This window comes from Mytilus californianus, unplaced genomic scaffold (assembly GCF_021869535.1).
Source record: "Mytilus californianus isolate M0D057914Y unplaced genomic scaffold, xbMytCali1.0.p SCAF_1, whole genome shotgun sequence".
Classification (NCBI taxonomy): domain Eukaryota; kingdom Metazoa; phylum Mollusca; class Bivalvia; order Mytilida; family Mytilidae; genus Mytilus; species Mytilus californianus.
This window is the reverse complement of record NW_026262581.1, coordinates 12,993,257-13,016,878: the sequence shown is the minus strand read 5'-3', so window position 1 is coordinate 13,016,878 and position 23,622 is coordinate 12,993,257. Positions and strand designations below refer to the sequence as shown.

The window sequence follows — 23,622 nt, the reverse complement described above, 5'->3', positions numbered from 1 at the left end:
AGCTTATTACAATCAAGGTTATTTGTTGTCTGACAGCTGAAACTTACCTGTTTAGGTGACAGGTAAACTATTTTTCTTCAAAATGCTAAAATTATCATTAATACCTTTATCTAAAATTCATTTCGACTATTTTCTTGAAGAAATAAGGGGAAAATAGCTACTTAAACTCAATCATATTGTGTAAATGTACACATATTTTACATATCCGTCTACCATTGTAAATATCAACATCAGGTATTAGGAAAATGTGCATTTTAAAAACAAAAGTAAAGCTTCTGACAGTGTAATTTTGCACAAATAAAGAGTTTATGGCAGATATTAGTACTCTGATGTTGCACACTACGAGTGATGCACTGTTAATTTAACAGATTATGTCAGAACATAGAATTCATATCAAAAGTCAAGTTTTATATCGTTTTTATGTCAATCATTATTTATATGATGCTCATATGATTACCATGGTTGCCTTTTGTTACTAAGTCTTAAGGGATTAAAATCAGGATAAGACAAAAAATGTCTGCCTGGCTCAAATATTTTTTGGAAGCCCTGGCCAAGAGACTTTATAATGTAATGTAATGCAATTGTTTCTTGGACTTTCTTGCACACTATTGTAATATAACATAACACAATTGTTCTTTAGCACAACATTATTTTCTTTACACAAGTCTTCTAACAAAGTTAATAGCCCTCTTGATATTGTTGCCGTGAGCAATATCCTGAGGGTAAAGTGCATCTTTTAGTGTTCTTAAATCAAATCTGAAGTTTTCTAGGACAATATCACATTTCTATCTGAATTTTTAATAAAGATTAACTGTTAAAATAATGTATCAGACATTTATTTTCGTAATCAATTTCTCTCTTGTAAAGACCAAATTTTGGCAGTGTATGTATTTGCAGAGTATTGATAGTTTTACCAGTGTAATTATTTTTTCAATAAACAATCCATTTATTGACCTACCTTTGTGACTGACTGATGAAAAAGATACAATGTATTAACAACAGCCTGGTTCCTGGTTTGACCTTGTGTTGCTGGTCCAATTACTTGACTAGCTTCACCATCAGTAGAAAGCTAAAGTTAAAGAAGCAAGTAAACGTAATTGTAACAGCATTTAAAATCTCTACAGAATTAGTACTTTTCCAGGGGGAAAAAAAATTGGTTGGTTTCTTTATCTCTTTCAAATTCTATATATTTTTGTTTTTAGGTAAGGTGTGGAAAAGCACAACGTTTCTATAAGAGACAAAAAATTCTGGAAATATGGCATTTTTCAAAAAATTGCAACAACTAAACATATTTTTTCATCAGTCTTAAATTTCTGTTGATGATGATATAACTTCCCTAGATGTATGTGCAAGTAAATTTTACTTCCCTAGATGTGCAAATCAAAATTAAGTCAAAACTGTATATAAAGCCACCCATGGGACCATATAAAACTGACCTTACAAGAGATGTGATCTTTGAATTTAGGTTCAAAATGCATAGGCATTACTACAGCGGGGAAAGATGAGGTTGACCCGCCAAAACAGGTTTTCTTTGAATAGGGGTGACCGGCCAAAACAGGTTTCCTTTGAATAGGGGTGACCTGCCAAAACGGGTTTCCTTTCAATAGGGTTGACCTGCCAAAACAGGTTTCCGTTGAATAGGGTTGACCTGCCAAAACAGGTTTCCTTTGAATAGGGTGACCTGCCAAAACAGGTTTGACTGTAGTTTAGTTTAGTAATGGAATTTTTGAGTTAATATATCATTCTTTAAAAAATACTCACCAACTGTTCACTTTTAACATTAAATAACTGAACTGTTTTTGCTACATTCTTTGCAATGGTTATGCTTAATTTAGTGTCCACACTTGCCACATTCAATTCACTGTGGAAAGAAAATACATGCACTTCTATAAAAAGAAACATCAAATCTCTTAATTCAGTTATTGATGGATATTTCAGCATTCAAATTGATCTTTATTTTGTTCAGTGATGACTAGATCCATCTTAATTTGATATACAAAATAATGAAAAAAAAAATAAAATCTTTCATAAGTATAAAAGGATATACTATATAACATCAGCTGGATGTTAATAATGACCTTCTAAGAAACATTTCATTGTTATATCTAATATATAAAATGTGCTTCAGTCTTTCTTTTTTCTACTTACAAAATAATTATTTCATATAAAATGTTACACTACAGTTTAATTCAAGTTATTGTGCAATAACATATATGCTTAGCCTTAAATAAAAACTAAAATTTGATTTCCAATATTAAAATAAGTTGGCCAAGAATTAGTATGTGATATCATGCAAAGTATACCTTCCCTGTTTTGTTACTGTATTTTGAAAATAAATTTCTTGTCAATAGGTATCATTAAAAACTTACCTTGCTATTGTTTTAATGATGCTTTCAACTTCCTGTTCTGTGGGAGGATTCTGGGAACCAGTTGAGAATACAAGGTTGATGGGATCAAACAATCTGGATAGAGATCTGGACAAATAGGCTGTTTCAAACTTGCATAATGTATTCCGTAATGCCTTCTCTGGGCTGAAATTAATATGATAATATATATTTTCTCTCTTAATGATATTCGTGCAATACATTTCTTCATTTAAATGCAAATGATAAAACATGACCTAAAACCTTTGACAATGTCAAATGAGACTACAAATCCCATTACTATCTAAGGGAGATAACAGTTGCAAATTAATGAAATAATCAAAGGTACAAATTGCTCATGAAAAATATTGTCAGTCATCCGAAACAAAGAAGCATTTTGTAATTAGTTTAAAAAATGAAACAAAGCCTTATTTTTTTTTTAATCTAAAATGCTTTTTATATACAAACATACAATCAAATACATCTTTTCCTAAAATCATAGTTGTCTAAATATTTCCAAAACAAAATATGATTCTTTGTTTTCAACATATTTTTTCTTTACTAGTTTTACAATTATTTGTATAAATTTTACTCATAGTTTAGTACAGGTAAAGCAATTCAGTATTTTGAAAAGTCATTTTAAGGCAATCGTTTCCCTTTAGCTACTGAAACTTACTCATATTTATCAGATTTATGTGAGAACATATCCTCCTCCACAAAAGGATCTTCATGTACAACAATATCTGCTAAATTTGTCGAAGCTTTCGGGTTTAATTGTTGGAGACGCTTCCATAAGTCATTGTATAACCTTAATAATTTGGGATACTCTCCTTCAAATGCTTGTTTTATAAATGTCGAACCTGAAGTTAAAAAATAAATAAAGAATCATATATATATATATATATCGGTATATCAGATAAGTTTTAAAATCTGTTAAAAAATGATGAGTTACCGACTATTACAATTGGTGAATAGACACTACTGTAAATTTTTTTTACATGCATTTAGTTATGTTCAAGTAACATACAGATCTTGCCAGGGCATCTGCCTTATTTATCATTTATGTCAATTTTTTTAATAGAAATAAAATTGGGAATGGAAATGACTGTCAGAACTTAAGTTCCAAAAATTCATCAGACAGCCGCCATAAAAGTTTCTATTCTGATACCTTTAGGAATATACAGTTTCATTGGCTTACCATTAGTAGTTCCCCTTTAACTGACCTAATCATAAACTTTTAACATGTAAACTGTGCACAAATTTCAAAGTCAATGGACTGTAACTGGGAAATCTTCATTGAATGATATGTGTCAATGCTAATACACCTTTTAAATATTAAATATCATTGATATACAATCCAAATGAGTGGTTCAACTTAACCTGACATAATTACAAACTTGAACCAGTAAACTATGCAAAAGTTTCAAAGATCAATGGACCATGACTGAGTAGGGCGGAAATGAGATGTGTAAATGTTAATACAACTACATACCAATAAGGTATTGACCTACAATTAGTGGTTTTGACCTACCTTTAGTGGTTTTTTTAATCTGATCTTATCACAAACCTTAACAACATGACTAAAACTCATTCCACAACTTTATCCACAGTCAACACCAACATTTAAACTTTCAATCTAATCATATTGGGTCCAGTTGAATTTTAATTTCATATGTATTATAGACTTCAGATTCGAAATTAGCAAGGGACCTTCTGAGGAATTTGCCATTTAAGTTTATTAAAATCAACTGATTATAATGTGATACAATCTCATCAATATGTATACATTTTATATATTAAGTTTTCCATTCTCTGTTTCTTCACATGAATTTGTTTATCAATCATTTTATCGCTATGCTATTTCTGAATAATTCTGATACTACCTTCGGTTGCTTCATGAAATTCTGTAGTTAGCATCTTTGTTATATTTTCCCAGAAATTCTGCATAATGTTAACATTACCATCTTTATGCTAAAAAAATATGCATGAAACACAATTTTTAATTTACAAAATGTAAAATTTATATATAAAATATAATAGATTGTTGAAAAGATTTTGCATTTTTCTATGATAAGCAATTAAAACAGGCATCTGTAATTACAAAGAATTAAGTAAGTATAAAGAATTGACAAATTGAAATTAGAAAATCTACTTTAAAAAAAATGTCATAAGTATCAATGTTTTCTTTTTCTCATATCAGAAGGATTCATAACCGTCTGTGATTAACAATATCATTTTATTTTTTGCATTGCTCATTCATTATGAGCTATGAGCTAAGAATATCTTCCTGCCTTAACAGTGCTACTATCACACCTTACAAAAGGACTTTGAATTTTACTTCTGGTACTTTATATACAATATCTTGTGCCATTGAATTATTGTCCAGTATTTTAATAGTAAGTATGTCAGATAAATGAAATACCTTTCATCTCATTTCACATTAAGTACACAATAGTTAAATTTCTAGTATCTAAAAATCTGTTAAGGGCTTCAAAATTGATTGGAGAGGTGACAGGTCATGAACTTTTGGATTTACAAATCAAAGTTCCACTTTGAATAAATAAAGATCAGTTGTTACAAATTACTCTTAAAAATGGAAGATCTAAGACTTTTGGATATAAAAATCAAAGATCCATCTTTGGAATTGAAAGGTCATGGACCTCAGACTTTCATTGGTTTGAACCTCTGCTGTTTGATTTTTTCTCTATCTTAATTGCCTCAACAAAGTTTAAAGTGAATAGCTGAGTACCCTCGACATTTGTTAACATTTTTACATCCTTGTCTGAATCTGTAGTTAGTCTTTAAAAGAAACAAATGTCATATGCTTGCTTTGCAGAATGGGTTTTGCTCATTATTGAAGGACATACTGCTAACTTCTACATCATTTGGTCTCTGGTGGAAAGTTTTCTCATTGACTGTCATTCCACATCTTCATATTTTTATATGAAAAGATAATTGATACAAGTTCAAATAATATTGGAAAAGAATTTTTTAAAGTTGCAAATTCTATAAGATATCTCATTTATGAAATGTTATTCATTATCTTAACATTAGAAGTCTGATTCATGACTATATGCCCAATTTATAAGTTATATATCATAATTCACTTCCTGTGTATAATTATCTAGCTTGTATGTTTTTCTTTAATATGATTAATGTTTTTTGTCATGTGGAGAACTTGTTGATGGCACATTTTTTACAGTCTCTGTTAAATTATTCACTACCTTTTTAAGATTGGGCTGATTTAGCGCATTATAACACTTTGTTAAGACACCGGTCTATTGTAGAAGACCCTGTGTTAACCTGTAGTTGTCTTGAGTTTTTTTTGTGTTGTTAGGTTGCTGTCTGTATGAAATGTACTGTGGATTCTGAATTATTCGTGGTATAACAATTTTCCTTGATTTCGTAGGTAAAAGTTCTTAATAATTTATTAGGGTAACATTTCTTGTCTAACTTTAATAAATGGCTTTTGCCAGCAGTGAAACACTGTCAATACATATAGCAGGGGAATTAAACCAGTGATTTTTATAATTATATATAATCTTCTATACCTTAGCCAGTTCCTCAATAAAGCCTACATGTGTTACAGGATCTCTCTTCTTAACAAGTACCTTCTGTAGATGCTGGACCTATGTTATTATAAATTAAGCTTTTCATTTTTAACATATATAACTTGTTTAGAATTGGACTTTTTTTTTTATTTACAGTATGAATGTTTCTCTAATGTATATCATTGTTCATCATCATCATCATCAACAGTAGTTTATAATCAAATCAGCAAATAGAAACTTTGCAAACATTTTATCCTGTTAATTGCAAATGTCAATCTTTATGAAACCATGATCTTTCAATTTTACTGACAGAATTAACATTTGTTATATACCGTCATTGTCTATATAAATCCATGTCTGTGACATTAACAATAAGTTTCTGTGGAATTCTTTTCTTCCCTGTGCCCATATTATCCTCCTACGCTCTTCATAAAATGCCATATCCTGGTTCTGTGTTTGTCATGGCCTTTATCATTTTAACCTAGACTTATCATAAACGTCATAATGCTTGACAGAAAGTTAATTAGTTAGACCAAAACTTGTCATGTCTTGTCTTGGTAAAGTTGTAAAATTATTGTTTCAAACCACATAAATACAATTCGATAAAATGATCATCAGATTTTCTTCAAGACATTGTAAAATATTTGCTGCTTAATCCAACAAGAAATATGTTCCCTAACTTGCAAATTTAGCTTTGTATTGTGATTCAAAGCTGATATTTGACATTTTGCTTTTATCTTTTTTGTGATAATTTTTCATATCACGCTACTCTAGTGATATGGGTATTTCTCAGTCAAGTAGAAAGAGATATATGACATCATGACCTTAAATATGTCACTGACATTGCCAAGGAAGCCAGCAATAAACAGATTATCAAATGGTCTTTCAAACTCGCAGATGTTTCTCTGCTCATCTCATGACAGTCTAGTATTTCATAACTTTATTTTGTACCCATATAACATACCTGAGCACATGAAGCATATATGTTATCCATTAACTTTTCCATGTTTGTCCACAGTGTGGCTCTGAATGCTGCAGTATTCCCAGTCATTGGCATGGTAGCTCGTCCTGGGCCTAAAATATTTAAAATATCAATAATACTATTTTATCTATATATTATATATCCTGGAAACATTTGTTAAAATTAGAGGCTGTGTCGCTCACCTAGGTCTATTGTGCATCTTCAACCATGGACACTCTCCAACATTGTAGACTAGAATAGAATTCATGACAAAAATCTTTTCTGTTGATATTGTATTGCTGATAATTTTTCTCTTCATAGTCTTTATTTTTTGGCCAGAACACAAAAAAGCATAACAATTTCAGCAAAATTTGACATAATAGTAGGTCTTGTCTTGCTGATCATTTTTGTACTTAGAGTGTCTATCTATCTTTTATAGTTTTCATAAAAATAAGCAAAAACACAAAAAGGTTAAAAATTGTCATAAAAGAGCAAGAACTCCAATAAGGCATCGTCTGGCTATTTCAGCCATTGTTGACTTATTTGTTGATCTTGTCTTGCTGATCATATTTGCTATTGAAAGTTTCTCTCTATCTATTATACTTTTCAACATAATAGGCAAAATGAAAAAAAAAAACCTGTAAAATTCATCATTTAAGGGCCTATAAGAAATTGTTTGACAGTTTGGATGAAAACAGACAGTAGGCATGTCTCAACATTCTAAACATTTCTGCACCTGTCATATTTCCTCTACTTGAAGCGGTTTTAAAGATAAAAGACAAAACTTGCATTGTACCCCTATGTTCTATTTTTATCCATTTCCACCATGTTGGTTGGCAGGCAGGGTCATGGGACAAATTTTTTAAACTAAATACCCAAATAATGATGGTGGCCAAGTTTGGTTAAATTTGGCCCAGTAGTTTCAGAGGAGAAGATTTTTATAAAAGTTAACGGACGACAAAGACTGACACCAAGTCATGAGAAATGGGGCCAAGTGCGTTCATAAATTGAAAAAAAGGTATTGTAAATCCATTAAAACCAGCACTATTTAACAGCTGTCAAGCTATTAGCATTAGTCTCTGTCTTAAGAGTTGGATAAAATAAAAATGTTAAAAAATATCCCCAACTTTTCTTTTTCTTGTTATTCCTTTTCTCTTCATAACAGAATATTAAAGATCAGATATTCTATTGATCATAGAGTTAGTGACCTGAGAAGTATAGGTGTTTAATATTCATGCTTTATAATATTGTTAAGAGGAAAATTTTCACTAATTTCATGATTGAGATAAAATGGTGAAATATCCCTTTGTGAAATTTGATCTTTAAACAAAATGTTTTTAGCAACATGCTAGGCCATTTGTGGATCAGGAAATGGTCACCCTTCAAAGCACCTGAATTCAACCCATAGTCTTGGTGGTATCTGTGTTGCTCAATCTTTAGTTTTATGTGTAGTATTTAGTTGTCTAATTTTTTACCTTCTTATTTTCTTTTTCGGCCATGGTGTTGTGTCTTTTCTTCAACTTAGTTTTTGATTACCTATTGGTATATTTTCCCTTTTTTGACAGAAGATTAGAATAAAGGCAAGAAAATGCAAAACACGATAAAACCTTTCAAACAAAAATTCGTCAAAAATAAATCATTTTACAGTTTAAACATCAATATTAGTCTCCTCATCAAGTAGTTCAAAAAAATCCTGGTGACTACTTTTTATGGCTTGCCACAAAGTGGCATCATTCCATCATTCCGGAAACAAACAGTTATATAGACTTTTTTTCTAAACTCCTTCACATATTGAGCTGACTTTTAGTATGCGAGTCTACTAGAATGAGTTACAGATCGAGTTTACGTTTGGTTCCAGTCTGCTGATTTTTGCCCAAATTACGGGCTATGGACTTTAAAAATATTGTGTAACAGTTATACAGACTTTTTTCTAAAAGACTTCACATATTGAGCTAATTTTTAGTATGTGAGTCTACTATGATGAGTTACAGATGGAGTTTATGTCTGGTTCTGCTCCACTGATTTTTGCCTAAATAACGGGCTTTGGACTTTGAAAATTTCATAAAAATTGTAGTTATACAGACTTTATTCTATACGCCTTCATATATTGAGCTGATTTTTAGTATGTGAGTCTACTATGATGAGTTACAGAACAAGTTTACATTTGGTTCTGCTCTGCTGATTCTTGCCAAAACAACGGTCTTTGGACTTGCATTTTGTGAAAATTGCAGTTATACAGACTTTAGTTCTCAAATTTCCACTCCTAAAAATGGCTTCAGTTTTTTTGGCGAGGGGGCCATTCGTGCCATTCTGACACATCTAGTTATATACTGATTTGACAAAAAGTTGTACAGTTAAACAGGTACTGGAAAAAAAATTAAAGTATACATTTAAAATAAATCTTTTCTTTGTTTGAAGACTGTGGGGATAAGTTCAAGCAACCAATGAAATAACGAAGTTATTGAGAAGCTTGTTTTAGCAACAGCTGTTTAATGTATTACTAACGTTTATGACAGGGGTTCTAACATTCACACAAGATCTTCCTGGCAACCATTGTAACACTAAAAAACTTCTGGGACTTTTCTAACTTTCCCTCAAGATTTCATGCTATTAGAAAAATTGCCATGGCAACCACTATATTATAACCTACCTTTACTTGAAGACTGCTGAGACAAAGTTCTAACATCCAGACAAGATCTAATGTTTTTGTGAAGGTTGTCTTGGCAACCAGTAACAACTCTATCGACTATTGTATGTAAACAACCAAGATTGTGGAAAACTTGCAGGGATGTGGCTACTTGAGTAGGATTCTGAAAAATACAGAAATAATAAATTTGTAATGAAGTAATAACAGGTACATATAAAAGGTTAAAAAAACTATAGCATATAACAATATTACCAGTAAGTAACAAAAGCTGTCAGACATCATTCTGTCATGTTTGTTCAGGCTGAATTAAGAAATGCCTGTAGATTGAGTCATTACAACCAAGTATTGATGTAACAAAAAAATGAACTTATAATAAACTAATATAAAATAATTAATTGCAATTAGCATTCTATCCTGTCTTGAAACTGATAAATAATACAGTAAATTAAATTACATTAATAGAAATGAAAGAAGAGGTATGGAAAATGTTAAGACAGCAACCCAACATTCTTACTTGTGTTTCCATACTCTGTTCCAACATCTTCTGAGCCTGAGTTTCTACATCTTGACGAGCTTGTTTTATAAACCTTCTGTCTTGTTCGATAACTTCAATACCACTCAGATCTACTCCTTCACAAATGTAATCTGAAATGATTCAATATCATACTTTTAATGAGAGGCCAAATGACCAAGAGTTACAAGTTGGTCTCATACTAAAAGCAAATAAAGCATTCAGATCATTTTGTAGATTATGTTCACCTTTATTTTTTTAAATTTATCTTTTAAAAAAATATAGATTTTAATTTACTTTTTTGCTTTTTTAACATTTTTTTTTTAGATAATTAAAACTGCTTTTCCTTTTATCATAATATTTCAGTCTTATTTCATTTTATGTAAAACAGTCTATCATGTGGCAATGCTAACACAACTATATACCAAACACACTTGCCAATTCCCCTTAAACTGACCCAAGCACAAACAAACATGTAAACAATGCAAAGGTTTCAACATCAATGAACCATGACTGAGCAGGTAGAGCCAAAAGATCTCTAATGAAATGAGATGTGCCATTGCTCATACAATTGCATACCAAATATCATTGACCTACCATTAGTGGTTCCCCTTTACCTGACTTAATCAAAAACTTTAACAAATTTTAAACACAGCAGCCAACACTGTAAATACATGTAAAATGCATAAGTCTGGCTAAGACTAGACTAAATCTTCATATTTTTCAGTGAATGGTTTGATCGAGTTCAATATGAAAAGTTATAATGTGTTTTTACTGATGTGAAGAACTTAGAAGGAACTTAAACAAAGCATAGATAGCTTAATCTCAACCTATATATCTCCTTGAATAATTTATGAAGAATATTTAATAACATGTTTTATAATTACAAGGAAACATTATAGTTCTGAAATTGCAACACGTTTATTTTAAAAGAACAAGATTCAAGTCATAGCTCAAGCTAAAGTTGAAATATTTTTACATGCATATGATACATAACAATAAACTTGTTTATATCATTCAAATTTTAACCTCCAAAAATCTGTTTTTCTGTGAAACAATTAAATTTTGACACTCAAGCTGAATTAGTGACATAATAATGACATTTAATGGTTAACTATGAGATGACTTTGCCATGATGAATAGAATATGGAAGAAATTACACAGAGACACAAGTAAGGCAGTACCAATAACAAATGTTTGCATCTATAGAAAAAGCACCTGAAAATGAACACGATTACCTCCATGACTTAACAGTGTTTTTTAATTGGTTTAATAAAGTACTACAGCAAGCTTTGTCATATGTTACACATGCTGGTAAAGAGCTCACTTACAAAAAATAAAATTCTGTTCAATTAGTTTGCTGTAAAATATTTTTTAATAAAATATTGCATGAAATTGGTTATACTTACTAAAGGGAAATGATCCTGGAAAATATGTAAACAACTGACACTTGAAACACACATGCACCAAAAACATATACAGCATTATCAGTTATTTGCTACTAATGATAATTGTTAATAGGGATATTAAAACATAAACAGCTAAAGCATGCTGACATACACTAAATAAACTTTATAGGAAATTTAACACCTCCCTCAAGCAAAAATCTGGATATCCCATTTCTCAAGTTATCTATTAAATAATATACATGCAAAATAACATAATCCATATATAAATCATTAGTGAAAATAATCATATTTAGTTAGCATATACAGACCTAATTCATTCAAACTTTGAGCTGCCTTAGTTATCTCCCTTGCCCCACCTTGCAGTTGACTATGGAGTCTTTTGCTGAGATAAATTATTCTGATTACTCTACGTAACAAATCACATGCTTCCTAGAAATTAAAAATTGAAGACATAAACTGTAACCTTAAAGACAGAGATACATGTTCATGTTCAAAACAGAAAATCAGGGTAGCCATGTGGGCCTAGCAAAATAGATTTTCTCAATTCAAATTTTGGGACACCTAGGCTAAGTTTCCATTTTAAAACAGTTTAAAGAACTAAGGAGTGAGGACAGAGGACTCTTGAAATATTTCATTATTTATATAAATGATCTTGTTGGTATAGTTTGTTTTCATTTTGTAGTCTTATGTCTCATGCAATGAAATGTAGTGTAATGACAATAAAGATTTGAATTGAATTGCATTATATAAAAGAAATATACATTTTGCAAATTTAAGCAACTTAAATCAATAAATTGAAACAATGCATGCATTTGCATTAATATATATACATTTAACTAATGGGATCCAACCAAATGTCTGAAAATGCATGTGAAATGTGTATTTTTCACTTTTGTGATCATAATTCTTTTGTCAGCTGTGTCATTTGTGCATCTGTAGTTATTATCGTTAGAATACAGATTGCATTAAAAGTTGGTCCCTGTCCGATCCAGGGTTCAAATATATTTCAATGGCAGACGAAGGAAAATTACAAAAATATCCTAAACGATGTTTGACAAGCTATTAAGAAAGGAATATTACGAGACATCTGAAACGAATATAACCCCAGGGGTCATGTATCAGACCAAAACATTTCTACTACGTAGTTACATGTAGAAACCATAACATGCCCGCAAAACAGAACAGCCCTTATTAAGATAGAACAGCCAGAAGAGTTTGACACACGCATGCGTAAATGGAATTAAGTTTGAAAACGGAGCCTGTGATCAGGTGATCCTGTCCCAACCTCAAGTTCATGTCAGTCAAGTAATGAGCAAGGATCCCAGGCTTTGAATAAAACACAACAGTTTTAAAACTGGTTTTCTGCAGATTGTTGTTCATTTGAGCGTATACCAGTTAGAAAAACAGATGTGTTTCCATGAACTACACTAGATATCATGTGATTTTAATAATAATAATTTTCAAAGTCCAGTCGCAATGTAGCTAACGAGATTACATATTTATCAGCCCACATAAAAAAACACTCGCAAATGGTGAGTGGGCGACCGCTAATTTCAAACCCTAGAAAATTCTAAGATACCCACATATAAGACTAACACCTCTATAAGGACAAGAGGTTAATCTACAACAACATGTTGTTAATATATTATTCAATGTTTAACTATGAAATTTTGCATACTTTTTTCTTAAACATCTTATCAAAAATATCAAAAAACAAAAAAAGGTGCAAGGGCCCAACTCTAGTTATGTACCAAATAGTATAATGTTTGGCCATATGTAAGGAATTCCTAGAGAAAATGCTATAAAACATAAGAATATTATCCAAAAAAGAAACTATAAATATTTACTGATCAGTAGATTAAGAAAGCTTATCAAATCTAAACATCCAAAACAAATTTTACCTGTAAATTTCTTAACTGTGTAGTTCTAGCAGATATTTTGTTGAATGGCTCAGTAACTTTAGTTCTTATTCTAAAAAAAAATCAATATAAGCAATTGACTGATATAAATATGCTTAAATATTATTATTATGTTCCTTCTATAACAAAAATCTTATGTCAAAACTGAATTTCAATAAATAACTTAAACAATTTCAAATTTTCATTAAAAAAACATACATAAACAATACATTCATTGAAATCTAGATTTTAATAAAGAATTTCAAATACAATAAGTCTGAAAGATTTTCAAAATGTTACAAAAAAAAGATACCAAATTGGTAACTTCTTTTTTTTCTTTTGCAATGGACTTGTAGATTATTATTGAACATATATGTTATAAGCAGTAAATAAACATTTGTGTATTTCATAAGTGATGTCATTTAACAAAACTATTGTGTAAATACTTGTCTATTGTTGTTGGATTGTTGCTATTTAACAAATAATCCACAACTTTTTTTCATATATTCAAAAATTAAACGGTCCTGTACCTGTCCATGGCTGCTAGTAGAGACTGAATTCTGGTCTGCATCATCTGAAGAACACCTGCAATTAAAACATTAGTACATGGCAAAATAAGTTTCGACCAAAAACAAATATCAAGATCAAATCAGAAAATAACAAACAAAGTGAATAAAAATATCATGAAAACATGCATTATTCATGTAAGATCCATTTTCATTGGCTACTGCTCTGTTTATATGTCATAAGTAAAGGATACACTTTGAGTGCTTATAGATAAAAATTCGTAAGGGTTCCACGGAACCGAGTGTCTCGCCTACTTTTGCTGTTAATCGCAGGCTCAACAAAAATGAGGAAAAAAATTAATAAAAATATTCCTCTCTATACTATATTTTGATTGTAAGTAGCTTCTGTCCAAGTTTGGTAAAAATCCAGGATGGTTTTTGAATCTAATAAATGTTTTTAAAACTTTAACTGCAGACTGTATGTAAAGTTAACTGGAAGAAAAACTAAGTCCATTTATAAGTAAAATACGGAAAAAATGGAACAAAATTTTATCAAAATTTCCTTCTAGATACTAGCTTTTGATCATAAACAAGCTTCTGTTCAAGTGAGGTACAAATCCAGGATAGTTTAAGAAAGTTGTTAAAATTTTAAAAACTTTAACCACAGAGTGAATGTAATGTTAACTGGCAGAAAAACTAAGTCCATTTATAAGTAAAATACGGAAAAAATGGAATTTTTTTTTTACAAAATTTACTTCTTGATACTATCTTATGATCATAAACAAGCTTCTTTCCAAGTTTGGTAGAAATCCAGGATAGTTTAAGAAAGTTATTAAAATTTCAAAAACATTAACCACAGAGTGAATGTAATGTTTCCTGGCAGAAAAACTAAGTCCATTTATAAGTAAAATACGGAAAAAATGGAATTTTTTTTTTACAAAATTTACTTTTGAATATAATCTTATGATCATAAACAAGCTTCTGTCCAAGTTTGGTAGAAATCCAGGATAGTTTAAGAAAGTTATTAAAATTTCAAAAACTTTAACCACAGAGTGAATATTTGTGGACACCGCCGCCGACAACGACGCCGACGGAATGTAGGATCGCTATGTCTCGCTTTATCGACAAAAGTCGAAGGCTCGACAAAAATCAACATTTTCAATTATTACAATGTGTCAGATTCAAAACCTCTAAACATAATTTTGCATTTTTAATTAAGTAATAAAATAATGTTCAATGTAATAGTTTCAAACTTTCCTTTCAAATTATGTCAGGTTTTGCCATGCAGTAATGTTCTTAAATTATTAATCACAGAATATGATCTATTTAGGTTTTTATGCCTTTTTTAAAGCTCAACAAATAGTTCTTTTATCATGCAATAGGATAGGATTTAAAGTAGTGCATTTGAAGATCTTACACAGTCAATAAATGATGAAACAGTCACAATAATTAATTTTACTAGCTCGGATAAGTGGTAGTAAAAACTGACAGTTTCAACTAAAGTTTCTCACTGACATCCCTGTTATATTACATAATTTGCATGTTTTGATTTCCACTTTGAAATTAACATTACCTTCCAAAGTTTCAACCCCTGTGGCTTGTGATAACAGGTCGTCATGATGTGCAACAATCTACAAAACAAATAATTGAGAAATAAGAACTGCATACATGTAAGTTCAAGAAACATGTATCATATGATATATTATGTGGATGATACTTAAGATAGTATACATATATGTTGTGATTGTACAAATGTATGTGTGATATGAATGCACATAGATTGCTAAGAAAATAGCTATCTGTCAAAGGAAAATCCTGTCTCAATGACATATATCCCTCAGCTCTTTTAATTCAGACGTATAAAATAGTTCGCTACATTTGTTTTTGAAAATGGAAGGCAATTCTAATATCAGAAGTGTTTATTTATTCCCTATAATGCAAATATATATACCATACATTGTATTTCACAAAACATGTTTGTAAGTCATAATTATTGTCCTCATTAGGTTTTCGATATTTAAGCATGTCACTTTATGTGTGAACTGGTTTTTTATGCCAGCAGTAAAAGCATTTTTGGCCTAAAAGATTGTGAACAAAAAGTTTCAAACAAATAATTTAACCTCAAATGCAGCATTAAGTAATAGACAGATTCCTAAACAACCATATTAAAAGGGAAATTAAAATAGAAATCCAGAGGATAATACACAAATGATTTAAAGCAAAGAACAACAATACAGGTGTACAGAAAAGTAAGTTACCTAATACACATTACATTTAAAACATAAACAATGATAAACTTGTTCATACAAACTATTAAGCCTAGAGTGATGAAGGTTTACTTGCTATGAAATGGTGAATATATTGTAGTTTGCAAATGACACCTGTTGTATTGCAAAGTAACTTTTAAGTTATCACAAAGTCTGAAGTGAGTAAACTGTGTTCACGGATGTAAGGGTCAAAAACATTAAACGTCATCAAAGTAATTTCATTCCAATCAGTTCGCATGTCATGTCGTCAGTCCGTCTGCCAGCACCAATGGGACATTATAAGCCAGTTTTGCACTTTCTACAAGTATTCTATAAAATTGAACAAATTGAAAATTACAACTATTAACAAAATACATATGGTCTATACAAACACTATTTGCACATGATGATGTTGTGCAGAATATACACCAATAATTTGATACAAAAGTACTAATATGTTAAAATTCAAAATGTGTTGCCTGATTGGTCTGAAAATTTCAGGGCAGATAGATCTTGACCTAATGAACAATTTTATACCGTCAGATTTGCTCTAAATGCTTTGGTTTCAGAGATATGAGCCAAAAACTGCATTTTACCCTATGTACTATTTTTTAGCCATGTCGGCCATCTTGGTTCGCGGGCAGGGTCATCGGACACATTTTTTAAACTAGATACCCTAATGATGATTGTGGACAAGTTTGGTTAAATTTGTCTTCGTAGTTTCAGAGGAGAAGATTTTTGTAAAAGATTACAAAAATTTATGAAAAATGGTTAAAAATTGACTATAAAGGGCAATAACTCCTTAAAGGGTCACCTGACCATTTTGGACGTGGACTTATTTGTAGATCTTACTTTGCTGAACATTATTGCTTTTTACAGTTTATCTCTATCTATAATAATATTCAAGATAATAACCAAAAACGGCAAAATTTCCTTAAAATTACCAATTCAGGGGCAGCAACCCAACAACGGGTTGTCAGATTCATCTGAAAATTTCAGGGCAGATAGATATTGACCTGATAAACAATTTAACCCCATGTCAGATTTGCTCTAAATGCTTTGGTTTCAGAGATACAAGCCAAAATCTACATTTTACCCCTATGTTCTATTTTTAGCCATGGTGGCCATCTTGGTTGGTTGGCCGGGTCACCAGACACATTTTTTAAACTAGATACCCCAATGATGATTGTGGCCAAGTTTGGTCAAATTTGGCACAGTAGTTTCAGAGGAGAAGATTTTTGTAAAAGTTTACGGATAGATCTTCACCTTCCCCTTTGGGCCAGGTGAGCTAAAAAGATGTGACTGTCTGGCATATCTGAAAATTGCTTACATAGGACAACTAAAGTTCTAGACCAAAGTTATCAAATTATATCTTGTTTATATACAGTAGCTAAGTAACATGTAACAAAGTTACCGACAGGAAAATATAAATGTTCATGTATGGTCAGACAGACAAATAGACTAACAAGGTCCTTGCAGTTTCCCATCCTCCAAGGTGTTTAAAAATATCATGAAGTTTTCATTTTTTTTTTAATTCAGTTGATCTAAAATTTCTCTAATGGATTTAAGCTTAAAACAAATTTTGGGGCATAACTATATCCAGTATTCTGTCAGACTGTTTCTACCTATTCATAACTCTGTTTTCAACTTCTTTCACTGTTGCTTTACTTACCTGGGAGTGAATTTGTTTGTCCAACAAAGATATACCTTCTGCTAACTTTGATAATTGTTCTGATATTGCCTTTCCTTGTATAGCCTTGTTTGCATGGGCCTTGACATCAAAACTTTCATCTAGAAATAACTTAAATTCCTCTGAAAAGATACATGATCATGCTATAATAGAAACAACATTAATATTTTATACACTTTTTGACACATTGTAATCATGGTAATTACCAGTCCAAAAATCAAACATATTTAAAAAAATAGAGATGATTAAAAGTGTATAAAAGCCAAAACCACGGTCCACATTTGCTGTTATACAGTCCAGTATTTTCGGTGAATTATGTTATTACATGTAATATGTGTAATCCTGATATCTTCATTGATTTTTTTTTTTGGCAATGACAGACATTACATTATGAAAAACAAAATCAAAATTCTCACTGTTTATAACTTATTTATGGGATTATCCATTTATGAGTATCTTCCCAAACCTGTTGTATATATTTTTCTTGAGCTTGGGGCACTGAGGACAGTATGCACTGAAATCTAGACAGGACATGACTCCAGACCCAGACTTTAGGTAGCAATATACAGTTATGGAAAAAAAATTAAAATTTACCCTCATAAATTTTACCATCCCTTTTCCATGTTTTCCTTGCTTTCTTACAAATAAAGCTTACTGTTTGTGTAATATATGAGCATAGACATATGTATCATAACAAACCCATTACAAACAAACCATGCGCTGCGACAAAGTTACTGAGAATAGCCGAAAATCAAGCGCTTACCACAGCACTATAAAAAAATCCTGGGGGAGAACACTGAAGAATGTGACCAGTTTAAACTGGTTAAAAACACATTTATCCTTCAACTATTCATTTGTTGTTTTGAAATTCATGTAAATAAAGGATAAATTCTACAGTGAATGTTTTTTACTGTACGGGGAATAGAATAGATACTTTTTGCTATCATTGTTTTTTTGCTTGGGGTACCTATATCCGGTGGTGATGCTACACAGTGGTTCATTTAAACCAAGAATTTTTTTTGATCATGTTTATATTTTTATTATTTATCTATTGGTTTATTTTATTGTCATCGGAAAAATCCTCGAAGGGCATTTATCAGGGAATCACATAACCTTGTTAAGCAAAAGTGTAGCAAGAGGTTGATGACAACACTGTAAATTATGAACAGCTTTATCAGTTAATGAAAATGTATTAATGTTAAAACATATTTCTGAAGATTTTGTATTTAAAGAGTTGTGTAATCTAAACATTACTAAAAGCACAGGTTTAGATGGTATACCAGCCAAGTTTTTAAGAGACGCAGCTCCTATTATTAAGATTCCTATTAGTTTTTTAATAAATATGTCTATATCAGAAGCAACTGTGCCTGATGATTTAAAGCTTGCTAAAGTAAAACCTCTTTTCAAGAAAGGGGATCGATTAAAGCCTCAAAATTATCGCCCTGTCAGTATCTTAAGTATAGTTTCAAAGATATTAGAAAAGCTGTATATTTACAATTAGAGTCATTATCAGTAGAAAATAATATTTTGTATGAATTTCAATCAGGTTTTAGAAACTCATTTTCTACCGATAGCTGTCTCATACATTTAACAGATCATATAAAATCAAAAACTGCCAAATGTCTTTTTACTGGCATGGTTTTACTCGATCTACAGAAGGCATTTGATTGGGTTGATCACAAAGTATTATGTGATAAGCTTAATGTGATAGGAGTTAGATCTGTAGAATGGTTTTATTCATATTTGACAAACAGGAAACAGATTGTTAATAATAACAAAACAAACTCTGAAGTGTTTGATGTAACTTGCTGTGTACTCCAAGGTAGTATACTGGGGCCGCTTTTGTTTTTAATATATGTCAATGATTTACAAGTTAGTATAGTGGTTGTCGTTTGTTTATGTGTTACATATTTGTTTTTCATTCATTTTTTGTACATAAATTAGGCCGTTAGTTTTCTAGTTTGATTTGTTTTACATTGTCATTTCGGGCCCTTTTATAGCTGACTGTGCGGTATGGACTTTGCTCATTGTTGAAGGCCGTACGGTGATGATACAGCTATTCTTTTTTCACATTCAGATCCAAAAATAATTTCTAGAAAGCTATCACTTATGCTAAAATCATGTAAAGATTGGCTTGTTAATAATAAATTGTCTCTTCATTTAGGAAAGACTGAAAGCATTTCATTTGGACCAAAGAGAAAACTTCAAAATGTTAATGAAAATGATTTTTCTATTGATGTGATAATATTAAATTGAGAGTAAATCAAATGTGAAATATTTAGGTATCATTTTGAACAAATTTTTACCTGGTGAACAAGTTCTTGATAATATCATAAAGAAGGAAATCAGCGACTTAAATTTTTATATAGATATAAAGAATTTTTGTTTCAACAATCTAGAAAAACATTGTGTACTGCATTAATACAATACCATCTTGATTGTGCATGTGCCTGTTGGTATGAAGGCTTATCCAAGAAACTTAAAGACAAGCTTCAGGTTATTCAAAATAAAGTTATACGGTTTATACTATCTCTTCCTCAGACATGTCAGAGATAAACTGCTTCGCCGAGCGCAGAGGTCCAACCCTGAAAAGCACTGTTGGGGCAAATGGACACAACATTTAAGCTTGATTATGATACAGGTCTGAATTTGGATTGTAATTAAATATTTGACACATTATAGGTTACAGACACAGAATAAATGTAGTCAAAGAACTTGAAATTGATTATATGATTTGAATTTATATTCAATTGAAGATTTCTTGCTGTTGTGCAATACACTGTGCTGTTGCGCAATACTTAGTAAATCTGTTTTCAGACTATATACAAAGAATTAGCAAAATAAATTATGATCCCCAATTTTTTTCTTAAATCTTGAGGAAAAAAAATTGACCCCCCCTCCAAAAATTTTCTTTTTGTAAAATGTGGTACAATTTAAGAGACATCTATACACTTGAACACAAGTTATTGTCTGAAAACTAGAAAATTGCTTGTTTTAGCCCCTTTTTGGCCCGTAATTCCTGAACGGTTTGGGCAATTACCCCCAAAATGAATCCTAACCTTCTACTTGTGGTATTGAACCTTGTGGTACAATTTCAGAGCAATCAAACTACTTATACACAAGTTTTGTCCTGAAACTAGAAAAAATGCTTGTTTTGGGCCCCTTTTTGGCCCCTAATTCCTAAACGGTTGGGACCATCATCCCCAAAAACAATCCCAACCTTCCTTTTGTGGTATTGAACCTTTTGATAAATTTCATAGAGATCCATAAACTTAAACTAAAGTTATTGTCTGGAAACCAAAAGTCTTCGGACAACGACGACGACGTGATAGTGTAACAAAATATTGTCCCCCATGAAATATCATTATGAAATAGTGTCCTTGTCCATGAAATTTTGTCACCTCCTTCTGGACAATATTTCACTATGAAATTCTGTTCATGACAATATTATTCACTATGAAATTCTGTCCATGACAATATTTCACAATGAAATTTTGTCCATGACATTATTTCAATATGAAATTATTACAAACATTAGAATTAGTTCACAAGCATGCAGAATGCACATTTTTAGATTTATAACTAGATTTATAACTGAAATCATTTTGTAAAGTAAGTATTTTATATTTTAAACTAATATCTATTTTAACATAAGCTAGTTTCAAATTTGCATACAGCTGTAGATACTTTATAAATGATTAATCATGCATGAAAGAATTGTCAAACGTATGTTCCATTGTACTACATTATACTGTATAAATATAAGTAATGTACTGACAATCACTTATTTATGTTCAAATTGAATGTACTAATAGTATTTGAAAATACAAGATTGATGAATCTTTTTTGCAAAGGCGTTTTGGAGGTACAGCAGTAAAATGTAACTGGAATATTAATTTGTGTTTATATGTTATTATCAGTCAAATAAAATATCATTATCCAACATGATATATGTTGATAACCTCCCCTTCATGAGACCAAATTTCATGACAATTTGTCTATGAAATATTGTTTCAATACACACAAAATATAACCTCCCTTTAACAGGACAAAATTTCATAGTATTCATCTGTGAATATTGTCTATATACAGACAAAATTTCACAATGGAAATTTGTCCTTCTCTGGACATTTTTTCATAGATGAGGACAATATTTCATGATACATAGTCATGAAATATTGTCTTGGAGGACAATATTTCATAGGACAATATTTTACTTTGTAATAGCATTATACGAACGGAATGTTTGTAACAGAGTGAAACAACTTCGTCTGAATCATGTATTTAATGTTTTTCACAACAAATGCCCAGAATATGTAAAAAAAATTTTTTTTCAATAATCCCAGAATAGGAATACTAGAACAACTGCTAACAATTTTTATTTTCCAAATGTCAAAGTTGTAGAATCTTCTTCTTTCTGTTTTAGTGGTATTAAAAACTGGAATGCTTCGCCAGATTATGTAAAAGGTATTTATGTGAATTCATAAATAAAATTTAAGTATGAAGTAAAAAAACACCTTATGAGTAAACTCAGGTCAATGCAGGGTTCGACAATAAAGTAATAAACAAAAAACAAGAAAAGATAAAAACAAATATTAATTTGACATGTTTACTTGCAATCGATTATTTAAAACTGGTTCTTTGACAGATACTTTATAACAGATAAAACGCGTAATATTCTGGGAAACCAGTCTTAGATGAAATCAAGGATGCGCTTTGTAGATAAGGTAACAAGACAGTTCGGCAATGACACGGAAACCAATCCTTCCTTGTTTAATAGACAGTATGGCACCGTAGAAGACATATCGGGACCAAGACAAACCAGTACCTCGTTTCCCTACCTTATTCTGATGCTTATAACATGTATAATAAATATGATTAATTTTTAACAAAAATATTTTTTAAAATAAAAAATGAAGAAATTATTGACCATAAAATTCACAGAATCATATTTGATCATATGTAGACAAAACAATACTTGATTGCGTTTGAATAAACATTTTAATATATTAAAAACAAAGCTGATAGTAGTAAGGCATTAATCATAAAATTCAATATTTTACCAACATGAAAGACCAGGATACAAACCAAATGAGTGTAGACTGACAGGCCTACCAGACTGTGCCTCATGTGCAGAGTCTGATGAGACTTTGGCATTGATGAAAACTAGAACCTAATTCCTGTGACATGACTTGATTCAGTTGTTCTCGACCATGTCGACTCATATTTTTGAAAAGGATATCAAGAGATATAAATCAAATTCTGTTCTTATGTTCATTGAATCAACTTAAAATGCAAAAAAGGTAAATATTAAGATTTTTTTTGGACAAGTTACAATTCCAATCGGACAAGTAAGTTTTGATGTGTACTTGTCCTATTCGTCAAGTTGAAAAAAAAAGTTATTGTAGAGGCCTGCAATGTCAGATGCAGATTTTATATTTTATTAGATTGCTTTTTATGCGAATGTTTTAAGCTGTGATTCATGGATACTATTAATGGCTGTAAAATTGAATGATAAATTATTTATTTTATTATCAAGACTATATAAAAGTATGAAAGTATAAGGACCCATGGGAAATAAATTTGTTTGCTTTCATGGGTCATCTTTGGGTTAAGGCATTAGAGGTACCTATGTCACAACCATTGCTATATTTTAAGGTTGCATTATGTATTTGTATATATTGCCTTTACCTGAATAAATATAATTATTATTATTGTGTTAGGGGAGATAATTTAAAATTCAAACAAATATCGCAATTGTTCAGTGAATCTCTCTAATGATTATGCTTTATACTGTTTTATTTTGAAAACGTATAAATTTTAGGCTTTATTGTGTGACT

At 30.7% G+C, this 23,622-nt stretch overlaps 1 protein-coding gene across 4 annotated transcripts in view; it reads right to left on the bottom strand.

Annotated features, from left to right (window-relative positions):
• LOC127705135 (conserved oligomeric Golgi complex subunit 5-like) overlaps window positions 1–23,622 on the bottom strand; it is a 36,473-nt gene that overhangs the window by 12,753 nt on the left and 98 nt on the right. For 2 of the 4 annotated variants that reach the window (XM_052209413.1, XM_052209505.1), the window contains exons 2-16: window positions 17,765–17,904; window positions 15,420–15,477; window positions 13,871–13,925; window positions 13,344–13,413; window positions 11,751–11,871; window positions 11,443–11,457; window positions 10,037–10,167; window positions 9,526–9,685; window positions 6,879–6,988; window positions 5,915–5,992; window positions 4,247–4,334; window positions 3,040–3,223; window positions 2,370–2,531; window positions 1,762–1,861; window positions 959–1,069 (exon numbers count right to left, since the gene is read on the bottom strand). In XM_052209413.1, the coding sequence (XP_052065373.1) occupies window positions 959–1,069; window positions 1,762–1,861; window positions 2,370–2,531; window positions 3,040–3,223; window positions 4,247–4,334; window positions 5,915–5,992; window positions 6,879–6,988; window positions 9,526–9,685; window positions 10,037–10,167; window positions 11,443–11,457; window positions 11,751–11,871; window positions 13,344–13,413; window positions 13,871–13,925; window positions 15,420–15,477; window positions 17,765–17,904 (1,583 nt within the window). The remainder of the gene's footprint in view (window positions 1–958; window positions 1,070–1,761; window positions 1,862–2,369; window positions 2,532–3,039; window positions 3,224–4,246; window positions 4,335–5,914; window positions 5,993–6,878; window positions 6,989–9,525; window positions 9,686–10,036; window positions 10,168–11,442; window positions 11,458–11,750; window positions 11,872–13,343; window positions 13,414–13,870; window positions 13,926–15,419; window positions 15,478–17,764; window positions 17,905–23,622) is intronic. The other 2 variants (XM_052209585.1, XM_052209627.1) reach the window with 1 other exon arrangement.